At 39.4% G+C, this 26,894-nt stretch overlaps 1 protein-coding gene across 1 annotated transcript; it reads left to right on the top strand.

Moving 5' to 3' along the window:
* Positions 1-3,163: 3,163 nt before the first annotated feature.
* On the top strand, positions 3,164-26,656 carry LOC307161397 (histamine H3 receptor). The gene is made up of 3 exons (XM_079876067.1): positions 3,164-3,471; positions 5,154-5,320; positions 25,842-26,656. The coding sequence occupies exons 1-3, from the start codon at positions 3,225-3,227 to the stop codon at positions 26,586-26,588; spliced, it is 1,161 nt and encodes a 386-aa protein (XP_079732193.1). The 5' UTR covers positions 3,164-3,224; the 3' UTR covers positions 26,589-26,656.
* Positions 26,657-26,894: the final 238 nt, after the last annotated feature.

Here is a 26,894-nt window from a genome sequence, read left to right as displayed (position 1 = left end):
CTTACCCTTTAAAGAGTTAGAAAGTGAAAAGATGCAGCAGCTTCATTTTCTGTTTGTTTTTCCTCTTTTCTGGTGGATGGTCCAGGCACTCTACATGAGGATTTTTATTCTTGTTCAAACTTGTATTTCAGCTTACCGAGATCCCTGCAAAGTACAACATTTACTGTTAGTAGGTTATTAAAGTGATAGTTGTGAAATTTAAATAATTTACTCAGCCTTGTGACATTCCAAACCTGTTTGACTTTCTGTCTGTGGAACCCAAAAGCAGATCTCAGGCATAATGCAACCCCAGTCACTGTTCGCTTTCACTGCATGAAATACAAGCAGAAAAAAATTGTGTAAATCATTCATGAAACCATTCTTATGTACACTTGTCTAGCTCAATTCAATGCAACAATTTATGTAAAAATGGTTAAGCTCCAAAAATGTCCCAGAAAAGATCCTAAAAATAATCAATGAGTTCACAACTCATGTGTTATGGGTTGTGTTGTAAGTCTTCTGAAGCCATATAATAGCTTTTTTCCTTTTTTTTGTTGAAAAAGACTAAACTTGAAGTTATAATTCAGAGTTAAAATGTCTTATATTCAAATGCAAATGATAAAGAAAAAATGCATAGCATTATTGGCGCCAAACCTGTGATATTATATTTCTGAGTAACATGAATGAGATTTGAGAGCATGAGGGAATATTTTCAGAGAATAACTGATTAAAAAACACAAGTACACAGTCAAACAATAACAGTCAAACAATACAATTTCACACAGAGAAAGTTCATAGTAATAAAGTACTTGCATGTGGTGCAGGTAGCTCACTGTAATTCAATGTTGCCACTGAAATGTTCAGATTATTTTAGAAATGTAACATTACTGGTTGTTCTGGGGAAACAAAAGAACAAAGCTGATTATTCACAACATAATATTTATTGACCAGTAAATGGCTTTAAAATGGTATTTGAGAGAATGAGGGCATCTGTAGTAAGTAAAGTTAGGCTAAACAAAAACAGACCAAACTATATTAACCTGCTTTTGTTACTCATAACAAAGGCCAATGACGACAGCAGGAATCAGCTAAATTAGTTAGGCTATATCAGCAATTTGAAGACACAGTTGTACAGAATTAATACATAGAGGCAGGAAGAAGTACTTTAGAAACCAGCCTTTATTAATTATTATTGCAGATATGGGGGTTTGGGGCTGGGTCTGTGGGACTGTTTCTGGGGATTCACTTTTTATTTTACTTACCTTTTGTCTTCTGCATTCTCCTTACCATTGTCTCCTGTTCTTGCCTCAGACTCGTCCCCCAGAAACAGTCCCACGGACCCAGCCCCAAACCCCATCTCTTAAAAATTAATAAAGGCTGGTTTCTAAAGCACTTCTTCCTGACTCTATGTATTAATGTTCATGGGTAGCCGTAATGGGTTCCATTCAGACCTTAACATCAAGTATTTTACTGCTATATGTCAACAAGATTCAACAAGACATTTTCACCTGGCTATACCCAATGTTTAGATCTGTTGTGGTATTTATGCAAATTAGCACATGCGTAATTAGATTATGAACCGTTTGTCCATGTTAACAAATAATTTCAAAAAACTTGTAATACATTTTTTTTTTGTCTTGATGTAAGAAATCAACTCAGTAATTTTCATGGTGATATCTAAAGGTTAAAATTTGTACCCTATTCACGTAAGAAGAAGAATGAATAGGCGTATCATGAATAGGCTATAGGCTTGGGTCTTTTTCGAAACTTTCCCCTAATGGGATTCTTCTGGGCTTTTTTTTCCTTACTCAGGACATATTGAGGATACAAAATCAGTTGAGTTTGCTTCTGTTGCAATTTGTTCAAGGTTGACCCCCATTTTGGCTTAAAATGACTGGACTATAACCCTACTATAGGAGAAAGAGCTTTGAGGCACTTAAATTACATTTTGAAGTTCCTTGAGTATCTGACAGGATATTTGAGGCTCCTTTAGTTTTTACAGTGTAGATGTAGTTATGGTATACTATAGTGACCACTGTAATAAAAGGTTTAATGAAGCTAAATGTAAGACATTAAGTCCATCTAAATGTGAAGGTAACAAACTCCGAACAATGTCCAGTATGTCAAGTGTGTCCTTTCTGTAATATTCATTCAGCACAAAAAAGAATTCCAAAAAAATATTGATTGTTTTCAAAAGGTTTTCCTGAACACTCTCATCTTTGTTCGGACAAACACTTGCTATATACACTTGCAGAAATATGCATTTGTCTATTGCATCATGAAATCCCTGCATGACTAGAATTAATGGATGTCAATGAATATGTCCTTTACCAAAACACCTGATGAGCTCTGACACTTTTTGATAAAGGCATTAGACAGACATCCAGTACAGTTTATGAAGATGAAAAGAGGAAACAAAATGCTTTAACAATATGGAAAAAGATAAATGACTATTTTGAATATTGATTATGCATATATCATTGAGATCATGAGGAGGAGTGGGACTTCACATGAAGACTTGAAACTGTGACAGAGCAAAGGGTGCACCTCGCTGGACACATCCTGGACACATCCACATCCCAGCACAGCACTTGATGATGATGTTGTGAGTTTATCCATAACTGTGGGATATTTTTCTGTAAAGAGTGTTGCATAATTAAATGGAATTTTTTTTTTTTTTTTTCGGATTATGTCAGTATATCAGATCACCGAATAGTAAATCGCCCTTGAAGTGCGCACCTGGTCTCACAGAATTCCGTGAAATGAACACGGCCCCTTAACTCAAAATCTGTGGCAGTTTCACGGAATCGCCGAAAACTCCGTGATGGGCCCACGGAAGTAATGCCTATGTAAGTCAATGACAGGCAGCATCTGTGGTCCACACACGGATTCCCTGTTCCAACACCTGCGCTTCCCCAATTGAGGTTGTTTTATAATTTGGAAACGGATTTATTCTGGGTTTAGCCTACTTTAAAAATAAATAACTTTAAATATTTATTTTTAAAGTGATTAACTTGATATTGCATTGTTCTGTCGTCGTTTGATCGCTTTTTCATTTTATTTTTTTATTTTAATGATAATTTCGGTCTTATTGCCAGGGAAGCTGGATTGCTGTGAGACCAGGTTGCAGTGGGAACGGGCAAGGGGCGTCAACTTGCGCGCACACGAGACATTTACAAGACCAATTCATTCTTCATGAGACACATGAAAAAGACAAGCTCGAACTGAAGACCGTGAAGCTCTCGATGGGTAACCATCACGGCGATCCCAACATGACCCGTGAACACACGGTCAGTAACTGGACCGCCGTGAGGAGAGACTCGGGGTTCGCGGCTCCGGTGCTCGCGCTGCTCACGCTCATGATGGTCATATTGATTACTGTGATCGTATGTGGCAACGCACTGGTCATCGTCGCCTTCAAGATGGACAAGAGTTTGCGCAAACAGAGCAATTATTTCCTACTAAACCTGGCAATCTCAGACTTCCTCGTTGGTAAGTAAAGTTCACAGAGAAGTTTCATGGTCAGTGATTTTTAGTCAGAATCAGAAATGTGCCAGTGTTCGACAGGACTCTAGGGTGAATGCTACAATTTAACAATGTGAAGAACTGGGTTGTCTGAAATATTGCTTTCAGAGAATACAATTAAATTGAATCAAAATTGTAACTTTAATAATTGTACTAGTTTTTAGTAAAATTATTATTTAGTAAGATTATTATCTAAATATATTAATAAACAATAGCCTCTAATTTCAGGTTGTATGTTGGTCGAATTTTTTTTTTTTTTTTTTTAATCACACGACATACGCTTATATATATATTACTTGTATTTCTCCATAATACTCAAACAAGTGTCTTAAGAAAACTAGAGTTAATAGAGTTCAGCACTGAATTAAAGTGAGATAAGTGCGGACAGCAATGTTCTGTTGCCCTTATTCTTCACATCACTGTGCATTTACTGTATTTGTTTGGGCAAAGAAAAAAAATATTGCATGGCTATATATTATTTTTACATTTTTCTCTCTTGTGTATTATGTCAGAATCTTGCCTTGTCAAATCATGGTGTTAAAAATAATGCTCTAAATTCATTAATCACTGTATGTGATGTATTACATATGTGTCCACCGTTGTCTGTTCTAGTGATGACAAAAACTGATTCTTGATGACTCCTATATGCCATCACAGTAAAATAAAAATCAAACAACTGTTGAGGAAAGCAAATGGTGTGAAGCTAAAAAGTATTTGAATGAAATCCCTTTAAGGCAAATCAGTCTTGTTCCACGTAAACATGTTTATGCTACAGAGAGTTCAGTGTTGGTTGGCTGCTCATGACAGTCTCTATACAAAGAATTGCTTGTATTCTTGTATTACTTGAATTCTGAGGCTTCTCATCTTTATTGTCTTGCCTGTATTGATTGGACTGGTTACGCTCTTATTTCTCATTCGAAACCTTGACTAATTTTATGTGATTGGATATGCACTTTGAATGGGACCTTTTCTTATCGTACTGTAAGGAACTTTATTGTCTTTTATTGTATTTAAATTATATTGCTACAGTATAACACATCTCTACATGAAGTAATTCTTCTCTGCCTGCTGGTGACTATATAGCTTCACATTTATTTTTGATGCAGAATAACATTTACCATTTTCTTATTCACATTACATTAATACATTCATGTGCAGTTAATATAAATAAGTATGAATGGATATTTTTTACTTTTATACTTTTAAGTGCATTTGTTTGGTACTTTTTTCAATCTCAAACAATTATTTTATTTGTATTATTAAGAGGTTTGCACAAGAGTTAACTGTAAATGTGCAAACATTAAACTTTGCTTTGGATTCGCTGCGTTGACACACAGAAAGCTGCTTGTTTTCAAAGTAACTTCTGTGTGAACTGAGCTTCAGGCATCACTACAGTACTGACAATGGACGCTTTTTGATTTCATAATTGTGCTAATCTGACCTTATCTTTACTCTTGAAATTGCAATGACTGTATAACCATAAAAAAATAAAATAAAAAATAAAGAAAATCCACCCCTTTTTCACCCTTTACATCAAGGTTGACAGCATCAACACCAACTGAATGGACTAAATGTTGCAACAACACAAATTCTTCAGCTTTATTTGAAGAATGACTGTAATTGTGGCTTCTGATTGGTGTTTCCCACAGGTGCCTTCTGTATACCCGTGTATATACCCTACGTCTTGACAGGGAAATGGATGCTGGGTAAAGGACTTTGCAAGCTGTGGCTTGTCGTAGACTACCTTCTCTGCACTGCTTCTGTCTTCAACATCGTACTTATCAGCTACGACCGCTATCTCTCCGTTACAGAAGCGGTGAGGCCTAATTTTATGCACGGAATCTTATAATATGGAGTGAAACATAGCATATTGTGCATTCAGTTATAGCAACGTGTATTCATTGTGACTCAGTATTCTTAGCTCATGGCAACCAGCAGAATAAACAACAGCAACAAGCTCTATTCATTAAACTCATTCATTTAGAAACACATGCACAGTCACTGTGATTCATTTGCTTTGTTCACTAGTCTGACTTACATGAAAGCCGAACTTACTGAACAAGATTATGATACTCATGCTTCTGTATTTTTAAGAAGCTACATTCAATACTGATGTATTGAGGGGATTGATTCTCACATGAAATACTGTAGCTAGGGCTGTCAACGTTAACGCATGTGATTCATTTAAAGGCCTTAACGTGTTAAAATAATTGAACCCAAATAAATGACTGAAGCACGTAAAATTGCGTCATTAACATAACGTCAATGTTTCAGACAGCTCGGAATTTGGCTTTTTCCCATCTCGTTTTTGGAAATAACATCTGGAGTGCCACTCAAAGTCGGACATTCGGCCTGTGAACTCGGGGTGCACCGATCATCACTTCCAAGATATCGGCTGCTTCCAATGAGCATAAACGTACAAACAAATCTTAACATTAGACATTATGTTTATGTAATAATACCTTTGTTTTTGTTTTTCGTCAGCTGTTTTCAAAGCAATTTTATATGTTATTTTCATGTTATGTTATTTTTGCCATAATTGTCACAAAAACACGATATGCTCACAAAGTGTCATGGCGACATCATGTGGTCAACGTGAACGTGACGTCTGATTGCCTGGAACTCACTGAGGTCTGAAGTGGGACATTTGTTTTGGGATATTCCCACGTCCAACCTCATATGAAACACAGCATTAGTCAGGAGTCACACTGAGCATCTACAATGGCGCAAGCACCTGTAACCCTGGAAGTTGGCAATTGTAATCATTTTAACCGTTCAAGCCGATTTCGCTTCTTTGTTTGCCAGAAACCGCTAAACTCTGGGAAAATGTTCTGTCCAATGATCCAGTTAGTGAATTTATTCAAGCAGTCCAAAAAAGCGCCAATGAACAGAAAACGAGGCTTATTACATCAGAGTTGGCAGAGATAATAGACTCACGTTGCGTGTTCAGTGAATTATTCATTCCGGTGTGTGTTTCGCTTTAAAACACGAGCTCTGTCATATTCTGTGATTGTTTATGAAGAGCACGATCCCTTACGCATCGCGCTGTGTGAAATATATGGACTGAATGGAATGGCAAAACATCCCTCAGCTGTATGGCCAGATGACACGCAAACTACGTTTCTCAGCTGGATAAAGCAAACCAGCGTCTTGCTAGTAAATTTTTGATTGGATGAGGATTGCAATCAAGGTATAGACGATTACAGTGACTTACAGGAGTCGCACAGTAAGCATGTGCGAGTCCATTGTATTGATGCACAAACAAACTGTGTATGCTGTCGACGCACTGATCGCACATTGTATTTATGTACAGACACATTTCACTACATTCAGGTTCTTTCCACTCATATCCAGGATAATATTTTGATTTGTCATGTGTATGTTGCTGTTTTTAGTCATTCTGAATGGATCTGTGTACTGTAGTGGGTATATGCAGTCAGGTCAAGGCGGTTGGTTTAGGGTTTTTAGTTTTTTTGGCATGTAGTCCCGTTCGGTATCGCAACTTGACTTGTCTAAAATGTAAACAAGCTCTTTGCTGTTGCACTAAACATACTATACACTATGAAATAAGAAACGTTTTCCTGTAATATTTTCTTTTTGTGTGTGTGTGTGCTTTGGTGTGCATAAATGTATGAATTATATGCTCTCCTTATATCACTTGGTTATTTTGTGTCCTTTTGGAGTCTCCAGGTGTCCTTTTTTTGGAAAGACATACATTTACCTTGAAAAACATCTGGCAGAATATAAGTAATTGTAATAAGTAATTGCACATATTTTAGCATGTTAAAGAGCAATTCAGATTCTTGTAACCCTGTTCTATTGACACTCTTGTGGTAATTTTATCCTTTTTTTAAATAATTGCACTGTCACTAATGTCGTACTCCATCAACCTTTCTAAATGGTAATGCAAGTCTGTTAGTTGATTTTTGTGAGGATGCTTCCCTTCAAATCACTGTCACTCAGTTCAGTCCCAGCGGTAATGCTGGGATAAGTCTCATGATAGGAATGGGTGGCAGGACAATGGCGTCCCACTGGCAGCACATGATAAGCCAAAGCTGATGCTGATTGTGCCTCATCAAAACTGGCTTTAATCCACTGCTAAATCCCATGTGTCAAGCATCTTGGCATTTGTGTAGTACTTTTGTTCTGTGTTGGGGTTGGCATAGCTCTTTTTCCTTTTTTTATGTTACACTGCAGAACATATTTGATGATGTAAAAAAAGGACTGAATTGTAGTAAAGTACAATATGAACTAGCAAACATACATTCCCTTAAAAACATTTTGCATTATTATCTGCTTTATTATTATCTTCCATATATTGGAAGTGTCCTTATTACTTGTATTTATCAGAACACCCTGACAACACCTATCGGCCACCACAACAGTAAGGAATTCCTCAGAATTAGTAGGAATAGTCTCGTGATCGTGGACTCTAAACCAACATGGCAGAAACACTTCCGTGGCAGATGTGTTTGTTTGCTCCGATCTTGTACGTTGTGTTTTAGTGTGTTTTTTATGTATCTTTTTTTTTTTTTTTTTTTACAGAGCAGAAATGTTATGCACTATAATGAGTCTGCATATACCGGTTTTTAGTAGTGGGAAGTTCGGATCATTTTACGGACTCGGATCTTTGAATTTCGATCAGCAAAATGAACTAATCTTTTTTTTTTCTAGTTATTTCGTTAATTTCAGCAGAATATAATTAAAATGTCATGTTAAATAGCCCAACACATCTAGTACTTACGAAAATGTTGATTACATTTAAAAAAAAAAAAAAAAAGAATATTATACGAAATCGAAATGTTTAATTAATTGATTAGTTGGGTCTTAAGTTCAGGCTAATGCAGTCTGTTAGTTCACCTCACCTCCTGATCCAAGACGTTCTTTCTTATACAACTTCACACTGATCACGTCTGTTCCCCGCCTCGTGTCTTCGGGTTCGAACTTCGAGACACACTGAAGTACGGGTTCATTTTGTGTTGAACATCCCATAGTTTCTGTATATGAAACAGAAATGATTAGTTTGAGTCTTTGGGAGTTCGGGTTCGGCTCGGCCGGGTCCTCCGAGTCTTTCGTTCCTCCTGTCAGTCCCATAGAGAATATGCTGTCAGTACCGGAAAGAGAAATTATTAGTTCATAGAGTCTTTCGGGTCCGCTGGTATCTCGCTATAAATACAACATTAGATTTGCATTATTGACTGTATAATGATATATATGAGAAGGACAGGGACAATAACAAGATGGAACTTTTTTTATTTTTCAGATAATGTTTATTGCTCATATATTTTTTTTGATAATTGTATGTTAATTCCTAAATATAAAAAATATACATTCAGACACAGTCAATAATACGAATCTAATGTTGCTTTTGTAGCGAGATACCAGCGGTCACATGACAAAAGAACGAAGACTCAGACCCGAAAGACTCGATGAACTAATCATATCATCTCAATGGAACTGACAGGAAGAATGAAAGACTCGGAGGACCCGGCCGAGTCGAACCCGAACTCCTGAAGACTTGAACTAATCATTTCTGTTTCATGTACAGAAACTATGGGATGTTGCGCGCATGCGTGGTCAACACAAAATGAACTAATCACTCTCTGAGACAACTCGGTAGTCCCGAGTCATATTAAAGATTCGTTCAAAATGAACGACACATCACTACCGGCTTTATACCTCCGAACCTGTACTGCATTGTTTACATCGCACGTAACCACCACGATCCCAGAGAAGGCCTCTTAGCTCAGGTGAGGATGCTGACCCTGCGCAGATCCCTGCGAAGGCAGAGACGCAAGAGAGAGGGACTTCATGTCAAGCTAAAAGCTTGCGCTAGCCGACCATGGCTACCCAGCCTCTTGCTTGCTAACGTGCGATCACTGGACAACAAATTTGACAAACTGAGTATCAGGATTACAACGCAATGGGAAATTGGTGCTCTAATTTTTGCAGAGACTTGGCTATCAGCCAAAGTCCTGGAATCTGCCCTGCAGTTACAAACTCGCAGATGCCTCCAGTAAAACCAGAGGGGAGGTGTGTGTGTGTGTGTGTGTGTGTGTTTGTTTGTTAACAACTCATGGTGTGGAGTACAGGTTGTTTTTAAGCACTGTTCACCAGATGTTGAGATGCTGCTACAGAAATGCCGTCCCTATTATCTACCATGGGAATTTAGTGCTGTGTTTTTGGCTGCTGTTTTCATTCCTCCGCATGCCAACTCATCAGCAGCGCTTGGCAAACTCATGACGCCATCAATGCGCTGGAAACGGCGCACCCCGATGCTGCTTTTGTTTATCGTGGGCGACTTCAATCACTGTAATCTACGGAGTGTATTGGCGAAATATTTTCAGCACGTACACATTCCCACAGATGATCAGAATATGCTGGATCATGTTTACAGTAACATCCGAGATGCATACAAAGCCGCGCCCCCCCTCATTTTGGACTTTCTGATCATATTTTTTTTGTTCCTATACCCAGCCTATAGACTTAAAGACTTAAAGTCCCCCTGTGGTGAACATCCAGCTTTTAATGTTGTTTATATGTCTATGTGGTGTTTTTAATATAACAAACCATGACAAACCAAACCATGACCAATAAGACAAACCATGTGTAAATTCATAAGTCGACAGCATTGCTGAGTATTTTCTCCTTAAAAACTGCAGTGAACCAAAGACAGTCTCAAAAACACGCTTTGAAATCGCTGGTGTTTCTGACCTCACAAACGACCTTGTAACCAATCAGATCAACGTGTTCGTCAATGATCTCTGAGCTGCTGTGAGTGAGTGGAGGCGGGGCTCATTTGCATATTCATACAACCACGTATACTAAATGAGGCAAGGGTGGCGAGTTACTTTCAAGCTATTTTAAGGCAAGAATCATTTTTTTTTAAAAAATATGTCATTTTGGTGATCAAAGGTGAGTTTTAAGGTATACAATTATTGACTTTAAGCAAACAAACCCAACTGTTATACAAGTTAAACTCTGGTCTCCAGTGCATAATGCAAGACAGACAGACTGGGAGATGTTTAAATCTGCAGCCAAACTGGAGGATTCTTCCATCAAAATATAAGTGTATGCTGAATATGTGACTGGGTACATAAGCACTGGCGTCAACAACATTGTGTCCATCATACAAATCAGGAGGTTTCCAAACCAGAAGCCGTGGATGAACAGTCAGGTGCGCAACATGCTGTGTGTTCGATCTCTTGCGTTTAGATCAGGAAACACAGAGGAGTACATTGCAGCGAAGTACAAACTAAGGGAGACCATCATGAAGGCTAAAAGGCAGCATAGAGAGAAAATTGAGAGCTTTTACTCTACTGCTGATGCTAGGTGGATGTGGCAAGGCCTGCAACACATCACAGACTATAAGAGCACTTCAGATGTAAGTAGCTCCACTGTCACCCTGCCTGAACAACTAAACCAATTTTACGCCCACTTTAAGACCTCCAGCAGCTATACACAGAGGGGCCATTCACACAGCCACAACCCCCCTTTAACTGTCTCACTAGCTGAAGTACACAAAGCCTTAAGGAGAATTACTCCTCGCAAGGCTGCAGGCCCGGATAACACCCCTGGGCAGGCCCTTAGGGGATGTGCCTCAGAGCTGGCTGATGTTCTCACCTCTACTTCAATCTGTCACTCTCACAGGCCACGGTTCCTACCTGTTTTAAAACTACCACCATTATCCCAGTTCCCAAAAAGAGAACAGTGACCTGTTTGAATGACTACAGATCAGTTACAATAATAATGAAGTGTTTTGAGAGAGTGGTTCTGACCCACATTCAGAGCAGTGTACCGTAAACCCTGGATTCCTTACAGTATGCCTACCGCCCGAACAGATCTACCTCGGACACCATCTCAGCAACCCTTCATATAACCCTCTCACATCTCGAAAAACAAAGACGCTTACACTAGGATGCTTTTCATTGACTACAGTTCCACTTTTAATAGTTATTCACTGATAAACTGTTACAACTTGGACTGAACTCTGCACTTTGCAATTGGCTGTTGGATTTCCTCACTGGCAGGCCACAGTCTGTCAGAAATGGAAAATCACGTCAAACAGCATTGTGATGAACACTGGTACCCCGAAAGGAGGTGTCCTTTGTCTCACGCTCTACACACTGTTCACAATCGACTGCGTTGCTAACCATAAGGATAACATCATCCTGAAATTCACTGACGACACCACAGTTGTTGGATTTATCACTGGTGGTGACGAAACAGCATACAGGGGCGAGGTAGCGAGTCTAGTGGAATGGTGTGAAGAAAAGAATCTCACTCTCAATACAGACAAAACCAAGGAGATGATCGTAGACATGAGGAAGGAGAGGAGAACTCATCAGCTGCTGATCATCCATGGGCCTGAGGTGGAGAGGGTGAGTTGTTTTAAATCCCTGGGCATCTACATCAGTCACTTAACACCACCCAGCTGGTCAAGATAGCACACCAGCAGATGTACTTCCTCAGAAGATTGAGGAAATTCAGCATGGCACCAAAGAGTCTCAGCAGCTTTTACAGCAGCGTCATTGAGAGCACCATGACCAGCTCCATCACACTGTGGGAGATTTTACTTTAGATTACAGCATTTACCTTTCTCAAGTATCAAGTGGAAAAACCTTGCATTGGCTCTTATAATACATGTACATTGTATTACATATTTGAATAGAGAAGCATCATCTGCTTGAACATCTGCAGACCTTCTATTCTACAGACCTTGGGTTTTCGGATCCAAGTGTACCCGTGAAGACGGGTAAGTGGTGCACAGTAATATCGACTCTACATTTCCCACTCCCCACTCAGAGAAGAAACGTGCTTAATTTTCATGAAGGATTGCTTCCGCACAGACGTGCTTCAACGAGCATGTAAAAAATACTGCTGTGGCTGAACAAATAGACATAAATGAATCCCCTAGAAGTAGAAAGGCAGGTGGTGCTGGGGAGGAGGACTATGTCAGAGAAACTTTGATAGTGTGCTGCAGTGAACCAGTTTGCGGTAACGCTGAAATAAGTCTGTTTAAAATGCTCGGGAGTTTGAAAGCTCACTGGCTGACAGATTACATTTCAAGAACCGCTCAGCTCACTCCATGCACCTCACCGGCTGACAGAATGACCATGTGTCCTTGATACGCGAGAACAAACCTCACTGGTTCTTGTGCATCAAGCAAGTAGTGTTGAGCTCTCATTTGATGTGCAGCTTATAAGGTTTTTATGTAAGTAAAAGCCTTAATTAAATATGTTCATTATATAAAGAAATTGTGTCTCTTTAGAAGGCCCCGATTAAAATGCTTGATTAATATGGTTTACATCAGGGTTCACCAATCTCGGTCCTGAAGGGCCGCTGTCCTGCAGAGTTTAGCTCCAACCAGCTCCAACACACCTGTTTGAAAGTTTCTAGTATGCCTAGTGAGACCTTGATTAGCTGGTTCAGGTGTGTTTAATTGGGGTTGGAGCTAAACTCTGCAGGACACCGGCCCTCCAGGACCGAGATTGGTGAACCCTGGTTTACATGATAAAAAACAATATGAAATGAGTGATTCAATCCAGTCTTTTAGGATATCTTTATGAACTTTATGAAGCTTAAACATTTTAATATTCAAATTTTATTTTTTATATCTTAATTTGTGTTTTGAAGATGAATGTAAGTTTCATCAGATTGGATATTAGATGAAGTGGGGCTGTAACATTCAGGCAGGCAAGGAGAGTTGAAAGAGGATCTAATTCCACCTTCATGAAAGATAATTCAAGAAAAGTCATACAGACCAAAATCCACAACAGCTGTGTATACACACCAAGACAACAACCGACACCTAACCGAGGAAACTGAAAAGTGTAAATACACAGAGATAACGATGAACCAAACTAGACAAGTGACAAACTTAATCAGTAACTATAGAAGCAAATGAGTATGTATTTGGAAACCTAGATAACAAAGAAAACTATCTAAACACAGAATATTAGACCACTGATTATCAGCAGATACATAAAAATCAAACTTGCTGCAATCTTATAGTTTGATCAATGTTTTTTTACTTATCAGCATCTCTGAAAAGTTCTCACAAACTGCCACTACCCATTGCCTGCTTCAATTCAATGTGAAACGCTGTTCGCAGCACACATTGCTTCCATATTCTAATATATTTTATAAAATAAAATAGGATATTCAATGAGAAAATTGTAGACTTGATCTCACTCACTGGGAATTTATTGGATTGTGAAAAGTGGTCTCTATGTGATAGATGGTTAAAAATACGAGGGCTTGGTCAGCCAAAAATGAAAGCAATTTCAGATGTGAAACAAGTCCATTCCGATGAAATATTACCTATACTTTTTATTTGAGATTGCATTAAAATAGGAAAGAAAAAGAAAATAGGTTTGATATCTTGTCGAGTGCTCGAGCTATCCATCATGGACAGCAAGCCAAATTTGTTTACCTGGCTTCATCTAAATACGCTTTATCTCACCGAAGGAGATGCGGAGGATGGGAAACTTGCCAGACCACATCTCCAAATATATGACCCACTTTTTCAGACAGTGCGCTGCTGAACGTCTGATGGATTGCTGGAAATAAACCACTGGATCATCTGGTAGTTCCAGCGCAGAGGTATCGGAGGTAAACAGCCTTCTGGTTCTTAAGCTAAAGTGGTTCACATATCACACAGCGATGCTCAACAACACACCTGTTCTCCCCACAAACTAAAGGAATTATTATTATTTTACTGCTTTTTGATCTTCGCTCATAGCACAAAAGACGACCACTGTACTTAATAGAGCACAACAGTAATAGTGCTTGAGCTACTTGCATGCTACCGGAGTCCTTGAACAGTTGTGAAAAATACACATGTATATAATTCATTGTTTATTATTTTTTCTATTATTATTAGTAGCTTAAAAAAAAAATATCTACATTGATAAGTAGATTATCAGTGGTGTAAACTAGGAATATTAGGCAGCAACAGGTGTGAACCTGGTTGGCTAGGATTGTATTTTCATTTAGGCACTGTTGAGTGGAGAGGTGCATAAACTACTTTTACTGTAGATAAAATAATAATCTGTCTAACTAAAGAAACATCCTGGGATGGCCTGGGAACACAGATATATAAAGCAGTGGATAGTGTTGAATATTTACTTCAAAGGTTCCTCTGATGTTTGGTTAGACTCGGGTCAGAAAGCGTCCTTGAAAATGTCTTGTTTTGTTTCCCCACACAAGCTCTTAACATCAGAGCAATGACACGAACATAAATCACAAAACGTAACATGTGCCTTTAATCTGCAAGACAGCCATGTTTGATCTCGCAGACTGCGGCTTCAGCTTCAATCAAAGCCAGTGAAGAAAGATTCTTTCTATCGGCGGCAGCACTATGACGGTGCACACATACTCTGATATTGTCAGCAAAATAAAGTGTTTGTCCTCATTCGCTACTGTGTTTTTTTTTTTTTTGTTTTTTTTTTTCAAATTTGGTTTCTGTGTGGTGATCCTGGTTCAGTGGAGCAATGCCACACTTTGTTGTCTTGAAATTAAATATGATAAGAGATTATTTGTAATTAGCAGTCTGATAATGGATTAGTAATAAATTCTAAACTCTTTATTCTTTTTATCTCGTCTTGATAATTGCTTGGTTGATTTATTGACTTTTCAGTTAATTTATCGATTGCTATTATTTTGTAACACTTTTTCATCTGAATTTAACATTTTGTTTTAGAGTTAGAGTAGTGAATAGTGACAAAATGACAAATAAAGTAACAGCAAGTAGTGTGTAAAAAGGATTGAAGAGTATTACCATGTCATCTCACAACTTGACCTGTTTATTTGCTGAAAAGTTTGGCCGCTGCTGCAGCTCTCAAACGCCATGTGTTCACTTACATATAAATATGGTGTGCTAAAAGTAATGTGGAGTCTTTGTTGAGATATTTAAGTTTTAAAGTCCCCCTGTGGTCAAAATCCCAGAGTGGATCTCTGAGCTGGTCTGAGTGAGTGGAGGCAGGGCTAATTTGCATATTCATAGAACTGCATATACTAAATGAGGCAAGGGTGTCGAGTTACATTCAAGCTATTTTAAGGCAGGAAGAATTTTTTTTTTCACAGGAAAAAACGTTTAATATGTCATTTTGGTGATCAAATATGAGTTTTAAGGGATACAATTATTGACTAAAGGGGGACTTTAAGAGGGATATTTAGTATTTTTAACCAGAGATTTTGTTTATTTAGCACATAAATGAATGCATAAAAAAAGCTTTGAAGTGCAAAATATGAATAGGCGAATAATAGTGTGGGATAGAGCCATGTCTCCTGTTCATCTGATGATTCACTTGCAGCACTTATCCAAACAGAGCTGCATTTCCCAAAGGCATCATAAGCATAAGTAGATCATAAGAAACCATTGGCACCATACCCTCTTCGATCCACCCATTCTCCAAACCGCTTGTCCTCTGAAGGGTCGTAGGGATGCTGGAGCCTATCCCAGCATCTCAGGCCGAAGGCAGGGAAACAACCCGGACAGATGGCAAGTACAATTAGGAGTTATTTCACAATAAACAAATGGAAACTCACTTTCATTGGCAGTCCGTTACAAAAATTAACTACAGTTTTACTACAGTAACCATTGTTTGACTAGTATTTGAAGTAACACCATGGTTATTTTTAATTAAAGGTGTACTTGTATCTTATAATACTAACATGCACATGTTATAAGGTTACTGCCCCAGTGAAAAGCTAAAGCCAGGCTCAGACTACAGGAGTTAAGGCCAATTTATGCCCGATTTACCCCTCCCGACATGCAGAGAAATAAATCGTGTCCATAGCATCAGTCGGTTCTGATGTTCAGGCCAGATTATCTGGTAATGTGAGGCATTTTTTCTGCTCAAATCTTAAACCTCCCGATCTGCTCACGGACGCATCAGGGCCGCCCCGACAATAACAAACATGTTTGATATTTAGGATATTTAATCAGGATGATTGCGACTATGATTACTTCAGTACTTCCACAATAGCCAATGAGAGACAAGTCTACAAGGAGAAGGAAGTGAAGGAACTTTTGAAATGGCGACCGCACACAACAAGCAGCTGTACAAGTCCGGTAGACAACGGATAAAACCAGGAACAGCTAGTCGAAATGTGGGAACAACACAACTGCCTTTATAATGTCTCCTCACATGTCTACAGCAAGTTGCCACGACACAGTATCCATTTTGTTTACATCCACTTGAGATCACGTGTGGTGTTAAATCTGGCACGATAATCCTAAGAATATTTGAAGTGTGTGATACGCCACAATTTTTAAATCTGGTAGTGTGTGCAGGTTTGAGATTTGAAAGAAAAAAATCTGTGAAGATTCTCCTTATGTGCGTGATGCAACAATCTTTTTCACAAAAGATTTCACAATCGGTTAAGATTGAAAAACTCCTGTAGTCTGAACCCGGCTGAAACGTGAAATTTTTTCTCATAGTTTACATGAAAATATAATGCTTATTGAATCTTAAAAACATGACTTACAAATAGAAAGTTAAGTGGGTGTAATTAATCATTTTATCTTTAGAAATTCTGATTTAAAAGATCAGTTAAGTTTAGAAGTATTGTTATTGTTTTTGGCATTGACAATACTTGCCTTGAATGTATCGGATCAAAAAGCAGTATCGTTCATCGTTCAAGGGTGTCTTCGCATTAGACATCACTTCAGTATAGCATTTGGAAAAAGTGCTGTGTTCAGTTTGAAATCAAGTGGGACTTGGAAAAGATTTGGAAAAGGTCAGTGGGTGCGTGTGGACCCCCACCACTGCACATTTTGTGTTTTGTCTCCCTCATCTAACACATCTGATTCAGCTCATCAGCTCATTAGTAGAGATTGCAAGACACATTAAGACTGATAAGACTTTTTACGACCCTAAAAGGAATGAAATGTATAACCATGTGTCTAATTTTCTCATGATTTTCTTTTTATGTGGTTTGGCCTATGTATTCATTCAGCTCTTTTGGAGTAATGTTTCAGACATGCATACTATAGTTAAGTTAACCAAAATCATGTGTAGCATGTTTAGTCTCTATAAACTCCAATCTTAATTTACATAAAATTTTGCTAACTTTGTGATACATTAGTATTATATGAATTTTGAAGATTCTTTTGTTAAAAACCCAATCAAATTACATGTTCAAAGGCCTGCTTGAACAAAATGTCGTAAAGAAATTCCCTCCAAAGGGAACAACTTCTTATTGGCTAAGAACCCTCCAGAGGGTGTGACATCTTCACAAATTAAAAATCACTGATCACAAGATCACGTCTCTTAGTCCATCCATCCATCCATCCATCCATCCATCCATCCATCTTCTTCCGCTTATCCGGGGCCGGGTCGCGGGGGCAGCAGTCTAAGCAGAGATGCCCAGACCTTCCTCTCCCTAGACACTTCCTCTAGCTCTTCCGGGGGGACACCGAGGCGTTCCCAGGCCAGCCGGGAGATATAGTCCCTCCAGCGTGTCCTAGTTCTTCCCCGGGGTCTCCTCCTTGTGGGACGCACCCTGAACACTTTCCCGGGAAGGCGTCCAGTAGGCACCCGGAACAGATGCCCGAGCCACCTCAGCTGGCCCCTGTGGAGGAGCAGCGGCTCTACTCTGAGCTCCTCCCGACTGACCGAGCTCCTCACCCTCAGGGCCGTTTGAAGGAATTTGGGGGCCCCAAGCAAAATGGACATGGAGGCCCCCCCAATCCCCCCACGCACGCACGCACGCATGCAAAGCCTACAGGAACCACAGCATAGCCATACAGTTTAAGTTCACCCACACTTTATATAAATAATAAATAGTTAATAAACAGTACCAGTAAAACATGTGGGTTGTCCTGATACTGTACTTCAAAATGTAACAGTGTAAAAATTGCCACACAGAATAAAGTAACTGTTCAAGATCCATTGGTAACTTATAAAAATAATGTCATATTTGCATAAACTGTCACTACCGTATATCCCGACACTAGCACATTAAGATAAACTATGAAAAAATCATGTTCCTCTTTCTGGTTAAATAATGTTTGTAGATGGGTTACAAAGTATTTATTAAGTAAAAATACTGTTTGCTAACAGTTAAATGACAATTAACTAAAGATTAAATAACTATTAATGATGGTTATTATAAAGTGTTACCGAAAAGATATGTTAGCATTTCCATATTTTGATATTAGAAGGGAAGGGATGCAGCTGCTTTCACAACTACCAATGCTTAAAAACATCCCAATGCTAATGTTTGATGCACGGAATTTATTGTGTGATTTTCCGAACCTCCATTTGGTAAATAGATTATCACGGTGGAATAGTCAGTATGTCACTTTCATCAAAACCTATTACAAAGCTATAGCAATGTCATGTCATTAAATACAATAAACAGTGATTCTGGAACAGATCTGCGTCTTCCTTATCCCGTTAAAAAACATATTACAGTATGTAACCATATTCCGTCCGTTCGAAAAAAAAGTTGCACTAACTGTTCGTTACAAGCAGCATTTGCCGTCAGGCAGGTAACGTTAGCTAACATAAACATATTTTTGCTAGCCTACCTGCTGCAAAATTACACCATTTGTACAAGACAAGTAGAGCTATTTTATCCAGTGTAATTTATCACTTACTACTATCTTGTTTTTTCTTATCCTACTCTTCCTTTCTCTTCTTTCTTTTCTGGCTTCCTGAAGCATAATTCCGCTTCATGATGACTGCCGAGGAGGTTTTGTATTTTGCCGGCAGCAGAGATCACGTGGTTGGCTGGCTGCTGTCAGGGACTACTGAGGGGGGCCCCCTTGAGGGGGATCCCGATAACAGTGTCATTGCACTTTACTGCATTGACTATCAAAGGGGCGCTCACACAGTTTGTCGTTGCATTTTATTCTTAACCAGTCGTTGTCTTGGGGCCCCAGGCCAGCTCGGGGCCCCAAGCAATTGCTTGGTTTGCTTGCCTTGTCGCGACGGGCCTGCTCACCCTATCTCTAAGGGATCGCCCAGCCACCCTGCGGAGAAAGCTAATTTCGGCCGCCTGTATCCGGGATCTTGTCCTTTCGGTCATGACCCACAGTTCATGACCATAGGTGAGAGTAGGAACGTAGATTGACCGGTAAATCAATCTACGTGATAAATCAATCTTTCTTCACCACGACAGACATTGTACATTACTGCAGAAGCTGCACCGATCCGTCTGTCAATCTCCCGTTCCATCCTTCCCTCACTCGTGAACAAGACCCCAAGATACTTGAACTCCTCCACTTGAGGCAGGAACTCTCCACCAACCTGAAGTGGGCAAGCCACCCTTTTCCGACTGAGAACCATGGGCTCGGATTTGGAGGCGCTGATTCTCATCCCAGCCGCTTCACACTCGGCTGCAAACCGTCCCAGTGCATGCTGAAAGTCCTGGTCTGATGGGGCCAGCACGACAACATCATCCGCAAAAAGCAGAGACGAAATCGTGTGGTCCCCAAACCTGAGACCCTCTGGGACCTGGCTGTGCCTAGAAATTCTGTCCATAAAAATTATGAACTTAGTCCTATGTCTCTTAGTCCTTTTCTGAAATCCTGATGTGAAGATGATGCTGAACTAGAAGTTTTCTAAGGACCCCCAAGCTTGTGCCAGGCTGCGGCCTCGTCTTTCCATTCACCAAAGATACTCTGAAAACCACTGGTTCTCTCTCATCAAGACAACATCAGCAAAGATCAACTGGAGCCTCAACAAATTGCATCAGGACAGTTTAATTCAAATGGGCGAGACATGCAAGTATCGAACTTAGTCTCATTATTTGATACATTAAGTATCCTTACCCCTTTTTAAAGAAGGGCGTGTTAGAACTAAACTGATGGTTTGCTCAAGGCTCTTGATCTGCTGAATTTCAACAATGCTATAACTTCTTGCTTTCCTGTGTTCTGCTTCAGCTCTCTTTCCCTTGGTAAACTGTATGTATGTATGTGTATGTTAGAGTAGTTTAAATGTTTTGTCTAATAAAGTCTTGTTCATGTCACACGTAAAGTTGTCCGTGTTTCAAGCTCATTATATACTGGACTCCCTAATCATGCAGATTTTGACTACTTGCTCTTAGTTGTACTGTAAAGTAAGAAAGACATTTCCCATACCCCAGAAATGTACATTTCTTAGAATTAATAAACAATTAACACTGAGCGTTCACGGGACAAACAGGTTAATTGATTGTAATATTAATTTACAACATTAAGTTAATTCTATTAACTGATCCAAATATTCATTATCAATTATAACAAGTTATGATTGATTATTAATACTTCTTTAGGGCTATTTTACTACAAATATTTTTAGTAATCCAATTATAAATGATTTAAGTATAAAATAGCCATTTTTACTCTGCTATTAGATACAATTATAATATCCGACTTCTCACTCTGCCATTAGATATAGCCAACTGTGTGTGTGTGCTCATATATGATGAGTAGCCATAGAGAGAAGCATGTGACGATCTTGTGCTCAATCATATAATAGTCTGCCATGTGATGATCCTATGCTCATATATGATAATCTGAAGAATATTTGTGCTACCATCATATGAGAAAACGTGATGAACTGGGATCTCTTGTGTTGCTTGGTATAGTATAAGATCCACAATAGCAGTATATAGGAAATGCATTAACTCTACCTTGATTGGATTATATGGAAAACTGTATTTAAGGCTGTCAGAAGCCGCGTTTCCATTACCCTTCAAATTGTGGAAATTTAAATTGCGAATTGAAAATATGCTCAATGGAAACACGTCAATTTCGCAAAAACTCCCATTTATCGCAAAAAAGTTTTTACGCTCGCATGAGGTGGTTTTTCAGGCAATTCGAAAAAGAAATATTTTGCAAAACTGCAATGGAAACAGTATTTGCGCATTTACAGGTCACTGACGTAAATGACACTGTATGTTTGGACAGAATAAGAGACAGAGTTCTTTATTAAATTCATATAAGACAAAAGAATTACAGGAATAATGGATTCTAAACCTCAAATAAATGCCACAATCAAGACCTCGGAGCAGATATGAGGGAGAAACACCCAGAAACACCTCATATGTGCCGCTCACAAGTATAATAAGGGTCATTCCTTACCATTAATGCTTGGAAAACACTCATACATCTCCTTCGATTAATAATAATGGCTAGTGCAGTGGCTGGGATATAGTACATAAACCTACCAACGTCCATTGCCATGGTTTTTGGAATGATTTTACTTATCGCAAGAGGAAAAAAATAAGTTTTAGTCACATAAGATCGGTCAATGGAAACGCTGTCATTTCGCAATAGTTTTTTGTCGACATTTTTAAAAAATCGCAAAAGTTTTGCGCAAATCTGTACTGGAAACGCGCCTAGAGACAACAAACTGGAGTTGCTCTACAGACCAACTCGGCTTTGTATTAAAGTCATCGCATGGCATCAAAATCTCAAGACTCAAGACAAAAGAAGCAACAACACTAGCTAGGGCGGGACATGCGATTTTATTGGGTCCCTCTGCCGTTTGTCGCTAATTGAGCTGGAATAATTAACCATTGGACTAAACCATTTTTATGGAGGGGAGAGAGAGAGATTTGCAAAACATATTTAACTAAATTGCATGTTTTTGTGGTTTTCATTAAACTCTCAGGTATACAAGATGACACTGTAATATACACTATAATGATTCATATAAGAGTAGGGGAATCTGTAGCATACACTGTCAGAAATAGGGGTACAGTAGGAGTCCATTTCTGTCCCCAAGGCACAATCTACACTAACGTACCCCATAGGGCTTATTATTGGACCTCAAAGTACATATATGTACCTTTTTGAGGGTCAAGAAGCATTAAAAGGTACATATATGTACCGTTTCTTTTAAAGGTTAAGGTTGTACCCTTTAAGGGTACAGCCCCAGTGACAAGCCATTGCACTCCTAAAGGTACAATTATGTACTTTATTTTCTAAGAGTGTACTACTGGATTTAGTGGGCCCCTGGGCAGTGGGGTCACCAACTTTCACCCCACTATCGATGGCCCTGCCTGAAGCTCAATAAGGTTTTTGGAGACATGCTCACTTTCTACACATTTTTCTTTCAGTCCAAGTTATGATGCCGTGATATGTGAGCATGTTCATGTTTCCTGGATTACGTTTGGAGCGGTGATGTACGAGGATGTGTCCACTAGATCTCAACACCCTCTCTGGGGGCACACTGGTTGCTGGGATCCAGAGAAATGATCTTGCTACTTTGCAAAGGAGAGTTAACTCTTGAACATGAGCATGAGGAGGCTGAGACAAATACAATGTAACCTCCATGGTCACTCTTTCTTAATAAAAATAATAATAATAATAATTCATTACATTTATATAGTGCTTTTCTCTGCACTCAAAGTGCTTTACATAGAAGGGGGGAATCTCCCCAACCAGCATCCACCTGGATGATGCAACCACAGCCATGTTGCTCCAGAACGCCCACCACACACCAGCTTATTGGTGGAGAGGAGACCGTGATGAAGCCAATCAGTGTAGATGGGGATGATTAGGAACCCTACTCTTTCGAAAGGCATCCTGGGATTTTTTGTGACCACAGAGAGTCAGGACCTCGGTTTAACGCCTCATCCAAAGGATGGGTGCAAATTCTCCTTCTTTGACCCTTTGTTGTTTTGCTGATTTTTTATTTGTATTTTTTAGCAAGCGAGGCTAATATTTGTTTTCTTTGTAGCAGTAGAAGGGACAGTGCTGCTTCCTTGCTCTTGATCAGAAGGTAATTCCTGTGGCGGCAGTGATGTCATTTCCGCCAGGTTCACAGCTTCCTCTACAGTGAACCTGATGGTCAAGTCAAGTCACCTTTATTTATATAGCACTTTTTACAATACATATTGTTTCAAAGCAGCTTTACAGTGATAACAATAAAATAATGCAACACAGTTCTAGGTCTAGAAGAATATAGCATCATGGTCCAGCTTAAGTAGTTCAGTGATGGTTCATTTTTGTTGTAAAAAAGTTATTAATTTGGTTTTAAATATATATATATATATATATATATATATATATATATATATATATATAGCCGCTCTGGAGAAAATGGTGATGTCATCATCCAGCTCAGTTCAGTTCTCATATAATGGTGTCATTGCTGTCAGATCAATAATATTGTTGAATATTAAGTGTCCCAAACTAAGCAAGAAAAAAGAAAAGGCGACAGTGGCAAGGAACCAAAACTCCATCAGTGACAGAATGGAGAAAGAAACCAGGCTCAGTCGCTCAGTTCTCCTCTGGCCAACAAACAAACAGTGAATGATTATGATTCAGGCAGCATTACAGGTCAGAAGTCAGATTAGATCAGAACATTCAGAATATTTATCCAGTTCCATCTGGTTGAAGATCGGAGTTATCACGCCGGTATGGAGATGAGTTTGTTGAGGATCAGTACCCAGATCCGGCTGACTACAGTAAATCTCAGAATAAACAGAAAGACTAACATTAGCGTAGATAATGGTGTCATCCTGGTTTTGAGAAAAGTTGCCTTTGAAACGGCGATCAATGAAGCAAGCAATGTCAACCACCTTATTGACTTTCTCAGAGGAGTATCGGTGTTGCAGATCATCCATCATTACCTTTTTCATTTGTTTTGTAAGGGCATCATCTTCCTCCTTTTCATTCAGTATGGCAGTGAGGTGCTCCATAACAGGCTTCAAAGATAACAGGGTGGTCTGTGTTTCAGAAGAAGTCATTTAGAGGCCCCAGAAGTTCACAGACCGTCTCCAAAATGTGCACATCACTGTCTTTTGGCATTAGATGCCATGAGCTTCTGTCTGCTGTGAACACTGCACTGCTGTTCCAGAAATCTCTCAATCATTTCGAAAGTGGACCCCCATCTCGTCACTACTTGATGAATGAGTGATTTTTCAGGAATGTTCAGGATTGCCTGATTTTTCTTAAATTCTCTCTTTCTTTTCCAGCTGCGAGAGATTCCCTGTATATATCCCCCCATATCCTGTATATGCCGGCATACTCTTACAGCTGAGTCAACACTTTGAATTTTGAGCACTTTGGCTATAGCTAGATTTAAGTTATGGCCAAAACAGCCAAGCCAAACACAGAGTAACATGGTCCGTTGGTTGCATGGTCGGTTGTGATGCTAGACAAACACTTTTTCATGATTCTTCAGTCCTGCAGCATGTTTCCAGATAAATCTAAGATGTTGTCAGCTGTGTGGTCCTCTGGGGGGAAACACAGCTTAGAGGCAGAAGAACTTCAATTCCCAATCTGGAGAGAGGAAATGCAGTGTAAAGCTGATGTTTGGTTCTCCACTACCTCCATTGCTGGTCCAAACATCGGTAGTTGCAGAAAACCACACCACTTCTGCCAGTTGTTTCTGCACCTAGCCCTGACTTCTGCTTTCGTTTGTTCTCATCTTAGGGATTTCATTCTTTAAAAAATTCCCAGACAGGTTTTATATTTTATTTTATTGATTTCATGTGAAAACATATACTACTACTGCTAAGAATAATAGCAAATAATGCTATAAAATTTATTATTGTTATTTCAGTCTTGATGCACATATACACATAAGGACAGATAGAGCGCGAGTGTGTCACACACACACACACACACACACACTCTCTCTCTCTCTCTCTCTCGTACAACACACAAACTGTCTGATTTTTTTTTTTTTTTTACACAATTGTGGAAAACAAAAGTAGAAGTGATACCAGCTTTATTTCATTATTGTACTAAATCACAGAAATACAGTCTGCTCTCCCCAGCTTTGTGAAGTAACGTGAAGTGGGAAACTAGCTGATGTTAGCCAGTTACTTAGCCATGTTATCTGCCTCGGTAGAAAACCAATAGTATTTATTTCACCAGTGCTAAACATGCTAGCTCTCTTAGTTGGTTGCAAATGTTCATTTCAAAACAGTGTTACCATTAACACATTGCCTCCTCTAGTAGCCACTCTTCTTAACACGTCTTACAAGCTGGATGTCCTTGGGCTTCAACTTGGGCTCGAGGAGCGGTTAAACAGAAGATGAATGCACGTTTTCTCAGTTCTGTTAACAAAGCTCATGTGCCATTTAAAAAGCATGTTTAAAAGCATGTCAATTCCTTTGTTTTCCCCTCAAGAAAGTGTTTATTTTAAAGAAATGTCCGTGTTCATATGTTCAAATAATTGATACTTGTGACTAAAAAATCACTATAGATTTAGGCAATGTGTATTTTAATAAAAAAACACAAAGCCATTTTTTCATTTTAAAGAACACCGAAGCCTCAAGTTTATAATTTTTTTTTGCATTAAATAATTGTATAAATGATGGACAAAACAAAACTGATAAAAACAGTGGTTTAACTTTATTCAATATTATTTCCCTGATTTCAGGTATCTTATCGTGCCAAGCAAGGAATGACCCACTTCGCTGTGGTGAAGATAGCAGCGGTTTGGATTCTGGCCTTCCTCCTGTACGGACCGGCCATCTTATTCTGGGAGCCGCTGACCGGCAGGAGTCGCGTGCCGGACGACGAGTGCTTCGCCGAGTTCTACTACACCTGGTACTTCCTGCTTTCTGCTTCAGTGGTTGAGTTCTTCTCGCCTTTTTTATCCGTGGCTTTCTTCAACATCAGCATCTACCTCAGCATCCGTCGGAGGAGGCTCGGCAGTAAAAGAGAATCCCCTTCTCCAAAGCGGCAGGATGACTCGGCTCTGTACGGGAAGAGGACAGGCGTGAGCATGCGGATCTACTGGAACTCACTGACACTCAAAAAGACTGAAGACAGCAAGAAGAAGCGCTCGGAGAGCGACGGTCTGTCCATGCGGTGCGTTCAGCGCTCGCGTCTGAGGCAGGACAAGAAGATTGCGAAATCCTTGGCGATAATCGTGTGTGTTTTCGCAGTGTGCTGGGCGCCGTACACTCTGCTGATGATCGTGCGAGCGGCGTGCAGAGGAGACTGTGTGTCACATCACTGGTACGAGGTGACGTTCTGGCTGCTGTGGCTGAACTCAGCCATCAACCCGTTCCTTTACCCGCTGTGCCACAGCAGCTTCCGGAGGGCCTTCGTCAAGATCCTGTGCCCTCGGCAGAGGACCACCATAACCCTGACGGACCGTCCATCCAGCGCACACAGATAGTGTCTGAATCATCAGCGCACATGTACTGGAAACAGTGTTTAAAAAAAGAGGATTTAAGTGCCTATACATTTAAAGGAATGTTCCTGGTTCAAAACAGGTCTGTTGACAGCATTTGTGAAGCATAAAAAAAATATTTTAGACTTATAATCCCACAATTCTGACTTTTTGTCTTGCAAATTGCAAGTTTACATCTTGCAGTTATGACTTTTTTTCTCTTTTTTCTTTATACACCTAGAAAAGTAGTTGCACTTCAAAAAAGTATTCTAGATGTATTTTATTTGGGGAAAAAATTACAATTTTATTTTC

Source organism: Squalius cephalus (genome assembly GCF_949319135.1).
Source record: "Squalius cephalus genome assembly, chromosome: 7".
NCBI classification, from domain to species: domain Eukaryota; kingdom Metazoa; phylum Chordata; class Actinopteri; order Cypriniformes; family Leuciscidae; genus Squalius; species Squalius cephalus.
Note: the sequence above shows the minus strand (reverse complement) of the source record. Positions and strands in the feature narration are given on the sequence as shown.